This window comes from Gouania willdenowi, chromosome 5 (assembly GCF_900634775.1).
Source record: "Gouania willdenowi chromosome 5, fGouWil2.1, whole genome shotgun sequence".
Taxonomy (NCBI): Eukaryota; Metazoa; Chordata; class Actinopteri; order Blenniiformes; family Gobiesocidae; genus Gouania; species Gouania willdenowi.
In genome coordinates this window covers 36,548,069-36,567,933 of record NC_041048.1, presented here as the reverse complement: position 1 = coordinate 36,567,933, position 19,865 = coordinate 36,548,069, and the positions used below count along the sequence as shown (strand labels likewise).

The 19,865-nt window shown below is 38.8% G+C and overlaps 1 protein-coding gene across 2 annotated transcripts in view; it reads left to right on the top strand.

The window, feature by feature from the left end:
- LOC114463409 (protein FAM19A4-like) overlaps positions 1–19,865 on the top strand; it is a 97,043-nt gene that overhangs the window by 15,087 nt on the left and 62,091 nt on the right. For both annotated transcript variants that reach the window (XM_028446953.1, XM_028446954.1), the window contains one exon: positions 18,548–18,712. In XM_028446953.1, coding sequence (XP_028302754.1) covers positions 18,633–18,712 — 80 coding nt within the window. In that variant the 5' untranslated portion in view covers positions 18,548–18,632. The remainder of the gene's footprint in view (positions 1–18,547; positions 18,713–19,865) is intronic.

Sequence of the window (19,865 nt, the reverse complement as noted above, 5' to 3'; positions counted from 1 at the left end):
CACTATTTCAGCTACTTTTTACTTGTAATTGAGTATTTTATTTATGACTTACTTGTACCTGAGTACAATTTAAATCCAGTAACAGTACTTCTACTTGTGTAGGATATATCAGTACTATTTACACCTCTGGAGACTAGGGCTGCACAATTAATCAAATTTTAATCGTGATCACGATTTTGGTTGCCATGAACAAAATAACCTGATCGTCGGCAATATTCACATTTAAAATACGGGCTCTGCACTCTGTAATAATGTTATTTTTCAACTAGCTTTTGGCACATTTTTATTTTTTTTTAATTTATTCTTAAAGCTTAATTTTGCACTCTAAACTGTATACATACTTTTATTTAAAAGTAGTGCATTAAAAACAGATTTTTTTTTCCCAAACATGATAAATAGTTGTTAAATATAATTGTGATTATAATATTGGTCAAAAGTAATCGTGATGATCATTTTGGCCATAATCGTGCAGCCCTACTGGAGAGAGACGATAATAAAAACATGTCTATGATACCAGATGTGTGTCCGGCCCCTGTGTGTTGACCTGCTTAGTGAAGGAGTCACGCTCCGGAGACTCACAGACAAATTAATTCACTTATTGACATCAGTGACACGCCTCAGTGTAATAGTCAGATGAACAATTGATCAGGTCTATCTCTATCTTCTCTCTCTCTCTCTCTCTCTCTCTCTTCTGATTATTTCCTTTCCTCTTCCTCCTTTGTTTCCTCTCGGTGTCTTTCCTCTTTAGCTTCGCCCTCCTTCCACCCTAATTTTCTATTGGCTTTGCCTTTTTCCTTTGACTCGCCATTTAGCAAGCGTGGCACGTAAGGTAATTCATATAATTATATGCAAGCAAGTCATTAGCCACAGAGGGGTCTGATATAATCAAGACATCAGTGTGTCTGCTCACATGAGTTTGTGTGTACATGTGGATGCAGTGACAGCAGTGTATAGTTTCTTACATTTGATGATGACGTCACCATGAGCCGAGTGGCAGCCGAGTGCCGTGTTGTGCCAAAATCTGTGACTCCAACTCCTGCAGCTTCTCAGTGGACATTTGCTCCCCCCGTAAACACGTTTGTAATTCTTCTCTAGTCTGCATTTACTTCACCCACCAGAGCGTCATGTTTAAGGGGGAGTAACTAGCTCCTTACTAGCTACGAAGAGTTTTAGCACTCTTCTTCTCACATATTTTTTCGGGTCACAGACTTTGGCACAACACCGCCAGCCCCTGGGACACGGGACATGTTATAGAAGCTAAGTAAACCCAGGAACACTGCTGCTTTGTCTACCGTGAGTCTACGGTAACTGTTAAGCCCAGAGGCTTTGTTTGGGCTGTTTTCACGGTAGCTTCAGCTTCCTTCACCGAAGCCGGTGTTGTGCCAAAGTCTGTGACCCGAAAAAATCTGTGACCACTGTGACTTCTCGGCGGTAGAGAAGAAGAGTGCTACGTCAACTGTGTAAACCTCTTTGTAGCTATTAAGGAGCTCTTTACTCCCCCTTAAACACAATGCTCTGGTGGGTGAAGTAAACCAGACTGGAGAAGAATTACAAACGAGTCACAGGTCAGATTTTGGCACAACAGTGGTCTTCCCCTGCTAACGGAGCCTCCGTCCTGTGCCTCCGTCCTGCTTAATACACAAACATGTCACCACTACAGCTAACGTTAGCTCTGTAGTATCATGCCTACCAACTGCCGTTTGAGGAGAAACGCTTGATGTTGTCCTGCCTTGCCGTGCAGGGGTACTAGGACCCTTGTTTGCTGTGTTGCACCGCCATCTTGGGCAAAAGTCAGGTACTGCGACTAGTCGGACGTCACGTAGACAGAGTCGCGAGACAATACTAAAGTCAACTAGTCTGTTCAACCCCTAGTAGGCAGCACCTTATACTCTGCTCTCATCTTGTTTTCAAGCAAATATACTACTTGACTCAATTTTAACTGTTTATCATAAAATAAGCCTACATATATTACAATAACTCAGGTGTACTGATACCTACAGTGTTAGAAATTCTTTTAGAGAAACTTCCGAATGGTATCTTTCAAAAGAGACCATCCCCATGCATGTGCACCAAAGGGTTCAAACACAGTTATCATTCCAATTTGGGAATGTCTTTGACACGCATTTTTCCAAAATCTGGATGGACCATAAGGGGTTAATAGAACCAATTTTTTTTGACAGATTTTTCTTTTCTTTTGTTTGTCCATGATTGGATGGATGTGGTCAGAGGTGATTGTGTTGCTTCTCACATAGAGGAAGGTGTAGGGATCATGTCTCCTGCTGCAGTGGTTCACTACTGATTTATGCTGTACCTTGATTTGATCTCTCTACACGTTGGAAAATCTGTAAAATGAGTCGATCCGCACTGTAAGCATGTGAAATATGCAAAAAAATAGAGAAAAAAAAACATATGAAGAACCAAACTCTGTTTTTTCCCCCTTTGACGTGCAAACACACACTTTATGTCACAAATATGTAAATTAGTGCTGTACACAGATACTTTCATCCTAAGACCTAATCAGCAAATATCAAAGCACTGATAGATAGATAGATAGATAGATAGATAGATAGATAGATAGATAGATTAGGGAGGTAGATAGATAGATAGATAGATACATTAGGGAGGTAGATTGGAGGGTGGGTGGATAGTATCGCAAATTTCAATTGTAGAATGGCATGAATTTCAGTCTCTCATTTTCTATTTGCAGGGTAGCGCTTTTTGCACTTTAATTTAGAAAGATTGGTTTTATTTATCTAATATTGCTAATGAGTTGAGGCCATACCTAGAGTAAGTATGCTCATTGCAAATTCAAATAAAAACATGGTTATTTTTGCAACAGCATTTTCTTTTGGTTTTCCACCTTTCTAAAATAACTTATTGTATCGTTATCTTGAACCCATTATCGTCCATCGCATCATACCGTACCGTGATCTCTATTTATCGTCCTAACCCAAGGAAAGAATAATTACACATATTTATTTTAGATTAATAAACATTTTCAAAGGTGACTTTAATGATGACAATTAAGACAAATAAAATTGTGTAGAACAATGATGATTAATGTTTCTTTTGGTTGAAATCCATCTTTTAATATGAATAGATACATTTTCCTGTAATGTTGCTTTGCTCTTTAAAGTCTAACGAATCATAGATGATCATTTGGTTGTAGTTTCATTATTATGATGGATTGTTGATGGAATGAACAAAAAGAAGAGTAACAACAGCAGAGGGGCATCGATATTGTGCTGCTGTTCCTTGTCGGAACAAGGAAGAAAACCTGTGTGTGTGTGTGTGCGTGTGCGTGTGTGTGCGTGTGTGCGTGTGTGCGCGTGTGCGCGTGTGCGCGTGCGTGCGTGCGTGTGTGTGAGCTATCTGAAAGTGTCTTCTTTTCTCCCCACCCATCCATCCATCTTGAAGAGCTGAGGGACTCTGACTTTTAATGGCCTTTTATTGCTTTATTAGAGCTGGGTAGATTTACGAGCCGTGCACGGTCGGTGTCTGTCTGTGACTGTGAGGAGAGTTCGTTCCACTGATCTATGACAGGCCTGAGCATCAGAGAATCGGCCACAGACTGGAAACCTAATGTTTATGAGTCACTTTTTTTCTTCTATTCTTTAATTCTTTAGAAAAAGAAAGTGTCTAGACATACGTTTCCGGACCTTTTCTATATAAGCGTAATGTGCCTGTGTTATCACTGTGTCAGGATAGTTGAGTGGTTTAAGGTGCCGCACTCAAGGATTCTTCTTTCAGCTAACGTGGGTTAGGGATAGTGTTAGGGTTAGGGTTAGGCCTAAAATAAAAGGGTTAGCGGGGTAGCTAAAAATAAATATGAGCTAAAATACGACTGACGGAACTTTAACGCTGTGTTCACACCGGATGCGTCACAAAATGTTCGTGCGACCAGATGGATAGACGCGGCCCAGAGGCCAAATCTTTCCTGTGCGGCGGTGCGGTCTGATCCGCGTGTCAAGAGCATTGGCCATGCTAGCGCGCTTCCGATTTTTTGTCATATTCGCACTTTCGCACATTCGCAAGAGTTGAAAATATTGAACTCCTGCGACTGTTTCGCATGACGAAAGCCATTCAGAGTCTTTGTTGTGAATGACGTCAGGCCGTCAACATGGACACTGGTCTGTTCACCCATTCAACCATGGAGTAAAAGCTGTGTGTGACCACCTGGAGCTGTAGGACACGGCCTTTATAACCGGGACCGGACTAGGAAGAGAATCAGCGAGGAGGTGTTTGTAGCAGGTAAAAGTTCTCTCTGTAGCACTGAGCTAGGTTAGCATTAGTCGCTAATCACATCGGCTTTTTGTCACTGGTGGTTTATGTTTATGAGAGGAGAAAAAGGAGCGCAGCTCCTCGTTTCAGCAGGCACTGAAACTCACCGAGTTGGATGTGTCGCTGGTGGGCGGTGCTTCGCTTCAAACGCGCATATGAAGCGAATGGGGTCATTTTTTGATCCTGCGGAACGTTTTGTGCGGCAGATGAGTCCGGTGCGGCAGAAGATGCATTCGGTGTGAATGCAGCATTAGTCACGTGGTGCACCTATCACATGACCTAAACTGGCCAATGAGGGGCGCTGCGTATGAATAGAGTGGCTATGGATACGTTTAACATATCCATAGCCACGGCCTCATAAAAACAACCCACACAGTGTCTCCACCCAAATGGGCTTCAGAGGAGGAGTTAGTCAATGCACTTTTTATTGTGCATTACTAGCAGTGACTGCATGAGTATTAGTTAGGACTGTGTGGGTGTCCTGATACAACAGTTTCACTTCGGTACCATTAATACATTAATACATTTTCCCCCAAAATTAATTTGTAAAAATATAATTCTTAATATAATGTACATCATAAACAAATATTTTAAGTGCATAAAACACAGTGGCTGTAAAAAAAAAAAAAAAAAAAAAACTGAATTCAGTTGTTCTTTTAAAAATACAAGTTTTTTTTGGCGCTTGAGTCATGTGACTTGGTTCTTCTGTTGCGCAGATTTTCTTCACAATGTAAATGTGAAGCAACACTGTATCCAGCAGTTCATGTATGGTACTGTAGCAAAAAGAAAGCAGGAAGCGACCGCCGGTCTGATTTTATCATGAATTTGCAACATTAATCTAAAAACGAGGATTTTTATTGACACGGTCAGCCTCACAGAACTTTATGTTCCCTCACTCGCCTGTTTTCCAGAGTTTTAGTCTCAGAAAAGTGACTTTCTGAGCAGTTCTAAAAATAGGCTGTTTTGGCCTACTGATGCATATTCATGAGTAGGCATGTCTGTAGACGCTCACTCCACGCAACAGCTGATCACTAGCGATTTTTTTTTTTGCTATTCACACACTCTTGTTATTGTTTTCAACCAAAAAAACTGCACTGAGTCACAAACACATCAGATCATATGAAAGGAGATATGCTGCAATATAACGGGTACAAAAAATGGAACTGCTCTCTGGGTTCTACACCGTTTCTGCCCACTGCTCCTCAGGAAGGGGTAAATGTAGAGAACACATTTGGTGTATGTAGCTTTACTAATATGACAGTAAAGTATAATGTATATGCTATATTAAACCACAGTGTTTGTTTTAGCTGTGAGGTAGTTTGAGAGGGAGGAGCTCACATTATATGGTGGAGGAGGAGCCAGGATTTTCAGGAGGAGGAGTTTCCGCTAGGTGACATCAAGTAGCGAGAATAACAAGGGAGGGAGGAAACAGAATTGTTTCAACTTTGACCCTCTGAATGAGGCTAAAGGGATGATTATCACTGTAGCAAAACCATTATATAGTGAACTTTTTATAATACTGCCCCTTTAAGAGCGTGAATAAGTGAGAACACTCGTATTGAGAACGGTGGATGTTAAAAGGGTTTTTAAATGATGAGATGACGCAAATTTTAGTAGTCAACATGATCTATTATGTTACTAATCATTTTTGCATTATTGTGTATGTTACACACATTTTGGTTGGCGTGAATCTCGAGACGATCTATGTATTTATATTCTATTTTCTCTCTGCCTATGCCCTTTGTATTGGCCGATACTGATATTGATCTGATGCAATATTAGCATAAATAATGCATACTTTTATGACTTATTTTGGAGTGTTGAATGAAATGACTTGATATTATATTGATATAGCAATGATAGGAGAAAAAAAACCAGCCCATTTATTTTAAACCAATGGGCTACATAAATATTAACCTCAAACATTACCATATTCTACAATTGAGTAAAATAAATGAAAAAAAATGAATATATCCTGAAAAAACCCTAAATAAATCGTATAAAAACGGATATAGGAAAATTTCATGTCATTTCAACAAAATTCGATCATGAAAAATTCAGACATTTTTAACAATTGTTCCTAAATTATTCAGTTGGCACACTTTACATTTTTAATTTAATCGGATGAACACTAAAAATTAAGACGTCAATATTGTTTTATATCCCAAGAAAGAGTCATCTTTATACTATAGATTAAAACAGAGATCAAATGTCTTTCTTACATTCCCACATGCAGTTATGGGCCAATGAACATAGTAAAGAAAAAATTTTTTTTTCAGATTTCAAGAGACTTTCACCAAAGAACCAATGCATATTTGTAACTAATCATTACTGATGTGAAGAGTCTGTGTACATAGCTCAAAGCTGATCAAATTACAGGGAGCTGAGGCAGATGCTAAGTTGTTTACTGAAGGCCCAATCATGTTCCAGAACACACACTAACTTTTTTCAAATTTGAGGTGTTGGCATGTCCTCCAGATAGAACGTATATCAGATGTTTTTGTATATTCATAGAGAGTAGGTGGAGCTCTATTACTATACCAAATTTCAGTTTCCTATGTGATGTAGTTCCTGAGATATTGGAAGCTGAAAATGGAAGAAAAATAAGGACGAGCGGAAATCGACACGTACCCCCCTTGCTAAATTGGCCATATCTGAGAAAGTATTCATCCAATGAAAATAAAAATGTATTGTAAATGTAAATTTCCAAATATTTTGCTTTCATGGCTCTCTGAGTCAAAAAGGTTCCCGACCCCTGTTCTAGATGCAGGCCGATATGATCCGATACTCGTTTTGTATCAGCTACTGAGACAATTCCAGTTTTACACCAAAAAGTAAAAAGAGATTGGGAAAAAGCACAAAAACCACAAAGAAGACCAAAATAAAAACATTAGCTCTAATTTGTTTTTCTGCTGCAATGCGACTCCAACCTTTCCTTATAAATACACATAAATTCTTGGTCATCGGATCCTGAGACGACGTCTGTTGCAACATGGCGGGATTCCGACCCAAGTGCAGGCCGATCAATTGGGCTGTAATGGTACCTTAGAGCCTGGGCCTCTCTCACAACTCTGCAGTCAATACCTGAGCCAGGTAATGGGCCTGGATTCAGACTTTTACTCACGACTCCATCTCGCCTTCCCCGCCCGGTGCTTTCAGTAAAAGCTGTGGATCCTCCATTTAATTGCTTGTTGTTTTATGAGGGCAGACAGTACAGTGGCAGTAAAGAGGTCCAGCAGTGTTATACGTGTCTGTCAGACAGCTTTCAACGTACTCTACCGTAAACACAAGTCATCAAATATTATTGTCCTGCACCTCAGACTGGAACCAAGGTGATAGTTTTCACACAACGTTCAACGCTTTCTACAAACAGGATACCAGCTTTTATTTTATGTTAACTCTATGAAAAACCTGAACCACGATATAAACCAAAAATCTACAGAAACGTAAACCTCTGCCAAGCTCCAAATCTCCTTTTTGCCAGATATTGGCAGTTATCTGGATCAATGATCCCGATCAAAACACCATGATTATTAACACTTCAAAGGCTAAAAAGAAATTTCTTTTTTAATTAGTTACAAATAGTGTTGAATAACGATACAATTAGGGATGGGTACCTTTGACGTTTGAACCGATACTCATGACCTGTGAATCGGTATTGGTACTCAAAACAGTACCAATTTTTGGTATTTTTGTGTGGTAATAAATGGTAAATAATAAGATCTCAAAATGTTCCAATTTACCATATTTATTTCTAATAATAATAATAATAATAATAATAATAATAAAAGTAAACTTTAGCAAAAATGTAAAACCAACATCCAACTGGTTGTATTGTAGCAACATTTCATTCCCAAATGTCTTCATCATGAAAAGCGTTAACTAAAATTATGGATTGATTTTTGATATTGTTTTAGAAAAAATAATAATAATAATGCACAAATTAAAAAAGGAGCTCTGTGAAACTGGGCTTTATATTGGCTTTATTTTGCGAGTATTTCACTTTCATTTATTACCCCTTTTCAGCCAAAAGTATTACGTTTTTGTTTAAGTGAACAAAGTGCTGCCTGATTACAACTGGTTGATATGTTTTTCTGCATTTAAAAAAAGGTTTTTAAAATGTATTTTATTTAACTTTTGCAAAGTATTCACTGATATTTTTGACTGATGCGATAACACAGCTAAAGCTACTCTACAAGGGCAAACTATTACGCTACGACTCGGTCCAAATGAAAGGACACTCCAGATCTGACCTGGATGAAACAACAGTGCGACAAATCAGGAATCAACCCGACATACAGTAAATGAGTCAAATTTCATAAAGATCAGTCGATTACGAATCGAGATATGAGTTTTTCAAATTTGACCCATGATGAGAGAGGGATTTATTGATTATGGAAAGTAATCCAGAATCAATATATTGATCTGGATCCTCTTCAAAGTTTAATGTAATCTTCCATGGCATAAGGTCTAGTCTTTGGTTAACATATGCATACAGCTATTTATGCATATTTTGTGCAATATTACACATATTTTTTTTTCTCTCTCAGTGCAATAAAAATATGTATAAACACATTTATTAATGCTAACTATGTGCAATAGGACTACTGTATGTGCAACAATAATAGCACTTTATCAACCAACCAGGCTAAGGATGAGGTGCAATTTCTTATTTAAGACAAGATATTAGCACATTTGCACTTTAGCACCAAAACACTTCATCGTCTGCCTTATGCACTTTAGCTGCAATGGTCACTTTATTTCTGATATGTCCTAAACTAAAAATTGTTATATTTGAGTCTTTGTACGTGTACTGTCCATGATGCTGTCTGATTTTGGTGTTGTCTGTTATCTTTTTTTTTTTAATGTAATTTCTGTTGTACACAACATCGACCTGCCGGGGACTACAGATGGAAACTAGCCTGTGGCTACAATCTGGCACATTTACATATTTGTTTATTAATGTGCATTGTCCCTTGTCACAAAAAAAATAAATGAATAAATAAATAACATTTTGTCAAAATTCGTTAAGTACTTTTGACGTAATCCTGCTAACAGGCAAACAAATAAACGGCATGAAAATATAACCTCCTTGGTGAAGATAATTATAATATAGAAATATAACGAATGATTACTGTATATTAATGATTTGGATCCAGTGTGTTTTGAGTTACATTTAAGACAAAGAATGAAATATACCTGTATATTTTTATTTATAAGAAGAAATTTTTGAGATTTAATCAGATATTTATACTTGTGAGTTTTCTCAGTTTGTGCAGAGAAACAGTCTCACACGTCTATCTGTCTGTGTGTGTGTGTGTGTGTGTGTGTGTGAGAGAGAGAGAAACAACAGGCTGCCATGCTTTCAGAAAGAGGGGAATATGGAGGAGGAACATCCCACCTCCTGCCCGAGTGTTAATACTGTACTGCTGCATATCGGCAGAAATCTGAAACGCATCACACGGGCTTCCATGGGGCTTTGTACTTTTACCCGTTTCATTTTCAACATCTCTCTGCCTTTTTCGGAGGGAGATGCACTTTGTTTTACACCGATATGCTTTTTGTCTTCATGCTCTTTTCTTTGTCTGGGGAAAGAAAATCCGATAAGGAATGTCAAGCCTGTGTGGTCGTGTCTCCTTCGTTTTCCATGTTCATGGATACGCAGAGAGTTTGGAATGAAAAGAAGAAGTTAGTTTAACAAGTTGGTTTGAAATGGTGTATCTGATTCAGAAAGTTTCACCTCTTTAACTATTTGTGCTCCGAAGCTGCGATACATATGTCACGACTCTTCATTTTTCAGTTTTGACTCTTTTATTTAAACCATGAGTTGTCCTTTTCATGCTTCCTGAGCTGCTTGTGCTTTGTTTTCACCGTCTCATTGAAGAAAAACTCTTTTTTCATTCAAGAAGAAGTTAATTTACTCTTGTTTTTTTTTAAGTAGGAACACTCATCCCTCTTCATAATCATCTATACCAAATTAACACATGTTTTCAAGCCAAACTACTTTAAAAAGTAAATGGATCAGTTTGTAAAAGGAAATAAAACAACTGATAAAGACCTGGATAGGCCACATGACTGCTCACTGTGTTACTTTGAGTCATGAACTACATAAGATAAAAATGTGCAAATATTGTGCCAAATTAGCCTTTTTGTGTAACCTATTGTCAAGTAAACAGTAATAGAGATGCATGGAGTAGAAATGGGTGTAGTGCGTTACAAACACAAGTTACAGCCTAGTCGTGTCAGCATTTTCCCTTTTTATATTGATTTTATGCCAACAAATATTTGTCTTAAAAATCTCTGACCATTTGATTATTTTATCTTGGAGTTTAAACTGCTGTAGTGAAAAAAAAACTCCATTTTGTATCAGATAAAGACATAGTGTAGACTTCATAGATCAATAAATCAAAGATCTATTGCTCAAAAGAAAGATGTAGAAGGTTGAAAATACTGCTCGAAAGTTTGTTTTGATCCCCATTGTGAACATTCTCTTATTGACATTTCAGAAAAGAGTTACACAAAGCATTGTGGGATGTGGAGTCCTCAGTGTAGACAGATGCATATCAATGATTTTACGTCATTCTTACTGGATGTGAATCTTTGGGTGTCTCACGATTCCATTTGATTCGGATTCTTAGGGTCACGATTCAATTCAAAATCAGTTCTCGTTTTAACCGACTCTCGATTCAACAGTTGATCCAATGCATAATGTGTTAAGGCAAATTATGGCATCAAAACAATACAGTTTGTTTCAGATTATTTTAAATAAACTGATTCCAACAATGCAATCACACAAAGGCAAACTTAAGACAGAAGGTAACATTTATTCATGCTACACAAATAAAAACACACGCACTCCTTGTGCTGTCTACGTGCTGCATTGTAAGTTGTTGTTTCCTGTTGGGATTGTGTTATAGACTGTAAGGTCTGGGTGAGTTTGTGTGTTTTGACCTAACAGTCGCCATCTTGAAAGCACATGGCCTACTAGTCTCTACTAACAAAGTTCTTGTATTTTCGGCTTGAAAAAAACATATGCTTGTGAGTATGTTTACGTGTACTGTTTGATAACACTCCTAACACTGTGTTTGTGAAAGTTAAGCATAAACAGTGTGTTTTATAAATTGCCTCCGATCGCGATAAATTTTAGAATGAGCATATTCATGGGTTTTCCCATAAATGTTAGCATGAAGCTAGCAGACTTTTTGTATTGTGGTGTTTTCTATTTATGAGAACACTAATATTTATTTGTATGTACAGTTGTTTCTGAGTAAAGACTAAGCAGATCTACTGAATTATAGTTTTTCTTGAAAAAAAAAAGATTTTTGAAGTTTATGAATCAATTCAGAATTGTGGATGATTAGAATTGCAAATTCTTATGAGAATCGATTTTTTTTCTTACCATTATTCTTGTGTTTGCCAGTGAAAAACTCTGCCGAAGTGACTCTCCAACACATTTCTGGTGTTTTCACTGAAAGTTGCGGCAAAACAAAGGCGAATGTTTATTTTGGGGCTTACAGGAAAGATCAAAATCCGGCAGAAATCAAATGTCTAGTGGAGTGAGGTGAAAATCACAGTGTCAATCAAATCACTACCCTCCTCTTTTGGTGAAGTATATCTGGGATATCTCTCCGTTAGCGGGCTTATTCTGACCAAACATTCTGTGTCCCAGAACCCCTGTACTAAGTAGCAGGAAATAAACACATTCACTTAAGTCTCATGTCATGCTATTTTTCACCCATTTCCATTTGTTCTAAAACCCCCAAAAACTTAGTATTTGAGGTTTATTTTCCCAAACTCGTCTGTTTTCCAAAGTTATAGCCTCTGAAAAATCACTTTCTGAGCAACTCTATACAAATGGGCTGATTTGTGGCCTACTAATGCATATTCATGAGTGGGCATGTCTATAAAAGGAGACACCGACTTCCTCCTCCCTGCACGGTGATGTAGGGCCAGAGGACGGCCCGCCCTCCTCCCACTCACTGCGTAGCCGAGCTCATGCTCCTTTATAAACACGAGACAGAGTAGACATTGTGTGGGGGCGGGGCGTTCACCGGCACATACATAGAATGTAGAAAATACATACAAAGCACTGCACGAAGGACGCTGAAATGTTCACCTTCTTTGGCGTGTCTGTTTACATGTCAATCACAGCAGAGAGCTTCCTGGAGGCGCGGCTTCTCCAGCTCAGTGCCGCGTCAAATTTGTCATCGAAGTGGGAACGCGTCATCAAATTGGAGCGAGGTGTTTGTGCTCACCCTGCATAACACTTTAATGATGTTTAAAGCACAGAAAAGTTGATTTAGCTTAACATGGGTCCTGTAAGAGGTGATTTAAGCCTGTCCACGTGCAAGCTCTTGTGACAGGGGTGGAGACTAACGACAATGATGTAGAAACTGCGTAGAGCAACTTACGTCATAATTAAGAAGTCATTCTTTAAATATATGAAGAATCAAAATTCAGAAACAAAAACAACACTGTTGCTGCATAAAAAAGCAGGAAGGAAGGAACACTGGGAGGAAGCTGCAGACACTGTTAATACTTAAAAGTGTGAGATTATACAGTATTAGTTCATGGGATGATAAACGGACAGCTCTCTGATCAGTTTATTACCTCACAGACGTGTTTCTATTCAGGAAGTCCTCCTCAATTTATCACACACACACTGGGATGAGCACGTTGTTTCACTGTAGTATGTTCCTGCTGAGACTCTCTGCATCACTATAGCGTATCTATGAATGAATAAATGAGTTGATCCATCCGCAATACGGAGAGTACACACACAGGCTTCATCAGCTGACTGTTGATCAGTCTATCAGATGTAAATCTATATTTTTTCTACAGGATGTAATCAATCTGTAAATGAAAGGATTGTGTTTATTCATTAATAATCTTTCTTTCCTAAACGCAGATGTCAGAGCTGCACCAACCAGGATCTTCTAACAATAGCAATTTTCCAGGAGATCTGATTGTTCAGGGGGCGGAACTTTAGGACTCGCTCAGATCTTATTCAGAACAAATCTTGCTCTTGACCAGGTTAGGTGTTCAGCCTAAGTTACCGTGGTGATTTAGCTCGGGATGAAGCTAGCCAACGTCGTAGTACAGGACACACTGAATAAGTCACGGAAGATAGCAAGATAATTGGAAATCCAGCTTCATAGTACATGCCCTAAAAGTGTCCAAATTGTTGTTTTAGATGAGGTGTGCTACACAGTTAGTGTTTGGATCGATAACGTCTTAGTGTTACTAAGAATCCATCTGTTCTAAACACGTTTCCGTCCTTGTATTTGTCTCCTCGCTCTGACCCTTCGGTCATCGAGTAATGCTTCACTTTTCATTCGTCACAGGGACTTCCCGTCCCACCTTGACAAACGAGTCACCGTCGGCCCCATCAGGCAGAATGTGTCTCCTTGTTGTGTTTTTAGCATTCATGTTTCCTGATGCGCCAGCGGAGGTCAGCCAGTCTGTGTGTGCGTGTGTGCGTGTGCGTGTGTGCGTGTGTGCGTGTGTGTGTGTGTGTGTGTGTGTGTGTGTGTGAGCACAGGCACAATCTCCCAGATTTGTGTGTTTGCGATTACTCGCTGCTGCGTGGGGAGTGCTTGGCAAGATGATGGCGTTGGGATGCGGGGCACAGATGTATTTGTGCAGGAGCTGCAGATTGTCTGCTTGCATGTCAATGAGACCCCACACACAACCCACCCCCTGCCTCTCCCCCCCCCCCCCCCCACGTCAACTGCTGTTTGATTACAGGCAGAGACGACACCGATCAGCCCGACAGGGGAGGAGGAGGAGGAGGAGGTAGGGGGGGTCGCAATGAAGACCCGGAACAAATGTTGTCAGATAATCTGCAGCATGTCACTACACTCGTTGCAAAGTGTGTGTGTGTGTGTGTGTGTTTTCCTTACAACTTCCTCTCCTTAGCCCTCATTTATCAACCGTTCTTATGTTCAGATCTGAGCGCACGATGTGCGTTGGACCATATTGAGGTATACTTTGGTATTTATCAATTGTGACGTGAGCGTACGCTACGATCAGATCACACGTCAGGTCTGAGCTCATGTACGTAAACCTGAGTGTGTGGATTTGTGGTTCAGAACAGGAAAGTAGTATTAAACTAACCTCATCTGTCGTTTAAGCATAAGAAGACCCACATTCAGACCTATGGTGCTGAGAAGTACAAAACACATTTACAAATACCACAACACATTTACAATTTTGGAAACAAATACACATAATTGGCTAAAAACACACACACACACAAATAGCAAAACACTTGAAAAAATGTTGAAACAGATTTACAATGGCAACTTTACAGCTTGCTGCACCTACTTCCGGTGTCTCGGACCTTCCCTTTCAGTATGATCTCATGCAACAAATGAACAAATGACTGCAGCACTTTTACAAAAGGTCCAAACAAATGAACAAATATGGAAACAATTTTACACTTACTATGCGCCATTGTAAATCTGTTTCAACATTTGTCACAGAATACCTGATAACCCAGCTAATAAACTCTGCTACTGAGCAGGAGTGCATAGGTTCACCCACACATGCACATGGGAGGCGTTACTATGCTCTGTCTTGGAGAATGACGCCACAGCACATCACCGGTGGTTGTACGGAAGAAATTAAACCTCTTTATTGCTTTTCAATGTATACAGTTCCTTAAAATTTCACAAATCAGCTGTAGTAATTGGTAATGTGATGAATTATAGGTGAAATTGGCTGATGGCATCATAAATCGAGACAAGGGACAACATTTAGTCATTTTTAAGGCTTTTTTTTAAAGCTTTTCGATTGTTAATTTCTTTTGACGTGATATTCATTGCCCAAAGCCTGCGGACAACTAAGGTCGACATAAATGTCATATCCATGTGTCTCCCCAGGATCTCTGTTGTGAAGTTGTTCTCAGTGCGCACAGGGGGGCAGACGTCAGTTGTTCGGCAGCTGATTCTCTTCCACAGAGCGTTTAAATGCGCTCCTTTAAATCCAGTTTTCACACTGTCAAAAAGCACATCTTTGTTTTGCTCCACTTTAGATGTGAGGATGCTGATTTTCATCTTGGAAAAATTAATTTTCTTGTTTGACCACAGTGGGTGGGGTCTCCGAAACAGGAGGGCGTAACAAAGCAAGTTAATGACGATTGAATTCAGCCGCCGCATTTATCAACACCCGATTATTTGTACGCTGGGATCGATCAAACACGAATGTTTCACGAATCCCACATTGGTCCTGTCGTACGACCAAATGTGACCTCAGATTTGCACCCGGTTTTCACGCAAGGTTAATAAATGAGGGCCAGTGTCTTTGATGTCCAGCTGAGCCTCTTCCTCACACACTGAAAACACAACACGGATCCCCCAAAGGGCCACGCCATCATCCTGATCTTATATAGCATAGGCTAATGTGAGCACATTAACACAGTTACACCTTAGTTAAAGCTCATAATCTGTGTGTGTGTGTGCGTGTGTGCGTGTGTGCGTATGTGTGTGTGAGACCCTGTAAAAGGTGACAACACTCAGCTGTGACTGATGGGACGGTTTGTCCCGGGAGACCAAATGAGTTGCATCTGGAGACGCACACACACACACACACACACACACACACACACACACACACACACACACACACACACACACACACACACACACTTGTATTGAGTGTAAGAGAGAACAAAGCTGTTAAAAATGCATGCCATGGTCCTTCCTTTAAAAAGGGAATAAGAAATGGGCTTCAGTGGAAACACGCAGCATTCCTAATCACTGCACACATGCACCTCACATACTGAACTGGAAATAGAGCTACGTACAAAAATAAATAAATAAACAGATGCAAAAATAAATAAAATGATAAAAATAAAAAAACAGCTGCTGTGTCAACATGGGTACAATCAGTCGACACTCTAGATATTGTAGCTGTTGATGAGTTATTTCTGCTATAGTGGGGCCATTTTATGATCTGCTTTTCTCACTTCAGCAAACCTGCATCAATCAAGTTTCACATGGTCTCCACCTTCTCTAGAATTTATCAAGACAAATCTTTAGAAAAAACTATTTTATGTTTAGTTTTGTATTTTCTGCAAATTTAAAATTGTAGTTTTAGTTATTAAGCACGCTACACTTTGATTTCAATGGCCCTAAAAAAACCTCTTTTCTTAATGAAATCATAGAATCAGGTTAGAAGTGATGTGGTGACCTCATGGTTAGGGAAGTGGACTTAGGTCATTGCTGGACCCTTTTTCCCACTTGTGTCAAACTCATGGTCCGGGGGCCAAATCTGGCCCTTTGGAGCATCCAATTCGGTCCACTGCAAAAAGTAAACTTGACAGAGAAAACATGACTCATTGTGTAAATGAAGCTGAACCATATTTCCAGGGGCTTACAGTTTTTCCTTTGCTTATATCGCATGATTGCTGCCAATTTTAATGTTAAACAGATGAAAAAACTCAAAAATCTTCAAGAAATTGGTCACAATATCTTGGACATTTAAAGTGGAGATCATGTTGGGAATGATATCTATCACTTATTGCTTGGATATTTTCAGTTTCTTACATATTTTGTGTATTATGTAGATGATGAAGTGTAAACTAAGGCACAATAATACTGAACTTATTTGTTTTCCAGCATAAAAACTGTGGCCGACCATTTTTTTTTGTGTATTTGTTTTTTCTGTTTTCCTGTTCCTGGTTTTAAATTAATACAACAAAAACACCAATCTGTTTTTTTCTATTTTTAATTTTTTTTTTGAAAATAAATAATTAAGAATTAATTAATAATTAATTTAGCACATTTAGCCTGTTGTTTTTAACATTTATTTTACATTCCACAGTCAGGGAATTTCCCTTCATTCAAGCATTCAACACACACTTTAATGTAAACTGTGCTGAAACAGGATCTCCTGTAAAAAGTGTGGAAAATGTCATATGTTGTCCTTAGCATTGCAGCATGCAGACAGTAAGATGTGTTGATGCTTCTAATGAAGGACGACTTTTTTATCATGTATTTTTTACGTCTAGTATTTTACATTAAGAAAACCAAGTAATTTTACCTGTTATTATCTATCAAATCAAGGAGTTTAGTCAGATGTCACCCTGGAAAGATTGCGAGTGAATAGATCAATTACATTCACTTCTAATACTTATATATAAGACAACGGACCACAAAAATAAAATTAAAAAATGCATTAATTCAGCAATGGATTGTAAAACATAATTGCAAGTTGAATTTGAGGTTAAGCTTTTGCTTCATCCCATATGTACTATTTGTGTTAAATCTATTTCTTGTTTGTTTTTCATTGTATAGTGATTAGAACATGTATTCAATGTTTTGTTTTTATTGTTGTGATGTGGATTTTGTTGTGATGTTTGAGACAAAAAAAGAAGAAAGAAAGAAAGAAAGAAAGAAAGAAAGAAACAACAATGATTAATGAATGTTTACCAAAAAAATAAATAAATGCAAGAACAGGTAGAGGATGCAAAATCCAAGAATAAAGTAGTGGAATTGGAAATATGTCTATCTACTGGTTATTGTTGCTTTGAGGAATACAGGTATTTACATAAAAAATAATAATAAATGAAATCAAATCTAATGTTGCTCTTTGAGGCAAAAAGCAAGTTTGTCTTTGCTATTAGAATCTTGTCCACTAGGGGGCAGTGGTGCCACACGGTGAATCTTTATAGAATGAAACTGGAACCTGTAAAAAAAATAACAGTGTTTGTTGCTGCATGTGAATGAGTGCTAATGAATAATGAAGGTTCATTTTGTTTTTGTGTGAATGTGTTGTCTTTCATTTTGATTGTAGAGTTAGTGCCTTTGTAAACAGAGCTGTGTGTGTGTGTGTGTGCGCGTGTGTGTCTTCTGACTTGTGATTGGTCTATGCTGTTCCATAAGTTTCTCCTCCACACACTCATTTAGAACTGATTAATTCATCTGATCGGCTCAGAGTTTTTTGTGCATCTGTGTCTTTATGTGTGTGTTTGTGTGTGTGTGTACACACTGATTGTGTGTATTAGTGTGTGTGTGTGTGTGTGTGATGGGTGGAGATCACGTTCAGCCTGGGGGAAGGTGAACCCTGTGTAAACAATGGTTCTGACAGAATCCAGGCCCTCACATCTCCACCCCTGTGCAAGTGTGTGTCTGTGTGTCTGCGTAGTGTGTGTGTGTGTGTGTCTGGAGTGTGTAGACTTTCGTGCAAGGCCAACAGAGGCCACTGAGGAGCGCCGGGGCCAACTGGAGTTTCTGACACCGTCTTTGTACCTGCTTTTCTCCAGAGGCTGCATCTGTTTGAGGTAAAGAAGAGAAGAAGAAGGAAGAAGAGGAGGAGGAGGAGGAGGAGGAGATTTGAGGTGTGGGTGAATGCAGCCATGTCCTTTGACCCCTGTCCTTAGAGAGGTGCAGAGTGGACGACAGACCAAAGCAGACAGAAGAACCAACAGGTGAGATCTGCTACAGACACATGATGATGTCACATCCCATACGTGCAGGGCTTTTTCTTTAGCCTGCACATCAATAATTACCAGCCTCTTTTGGATCATGACCCCATTTTGTATCAAGAATTTGTGGTGACCCTAAAAACATTTTTACAGGTATATTATAGGTATATTATACTGTATTACAAATACAGAGTCATTTTAGTTATCAAGCATGCACATTTCTCATTGTAATGTCACTACAATAAAGTATTTTTTTTCATTAAATCATAGTATTAGGTTAAAAGTGATGTGGAGGTTTAGTGGTTAAGGAAGTGGACCTTAGGTCATCGCTGTGGGCCCACATGTGGCCCTCAGTCTAATTTTGTGCGGCCCCCAAAACAAAAGTTGGAAGGAATATAAAGTCCAACATAATACACAAAACACACAAATTCAGAGCAAAATGCTCAAAGTGCACAAAATCACACAAAAAGTTCCAAAAATACACAAAAATGACTCATAAATGACAACACAGACACAACAACCACTGAAACAAAATGACTACAAAAACACAAGAATAGCTCCAAAGACACACACTGTGAAAAAAAATTGCACAAAATGCAGGAAAATACAAAAACCAATGACAAAAATCCAGAAAGTGACCCCCAAAAACACACAAAACAACAACAAACATCCAGAAAATGACACAAAAATACATAGTTACAAAAACACAAAAATTAACGATATTATACATAATGACTCCAAAAACACACAAAATGACTACAAAGTGACAAAACAACAAAACCCCAGACAAAAACTAAAAAGGCAAAACCCTTTCTCACCCCCCCCCCCCCCCCCCCCCCCACCACCAGAATTAATGCTCAGATTGGTCATTCATCTAAATGCTGATCCCATTTTTCATTTAAATATGTTGGTGCCTCGATGTGTTAATGTGTGTCCTTCGCTCCAACTACCAACTTAAATTCCTTGTGCTGTTTTCAAACTGTACCTGGTGAATAAAATAATTTCTGATTCTGATTCTGAAATGTTAATAATGTGGCCCTCGAATCAGACACAATTACATTTTTGTGGCCCCCGCTGTGATAGTTTCATCCCTGCTTTATCCTAATGAGTTTGAAAAAGTCAAAGCTTTAGGTTGACTTGCTTTTTCATTTTAAGT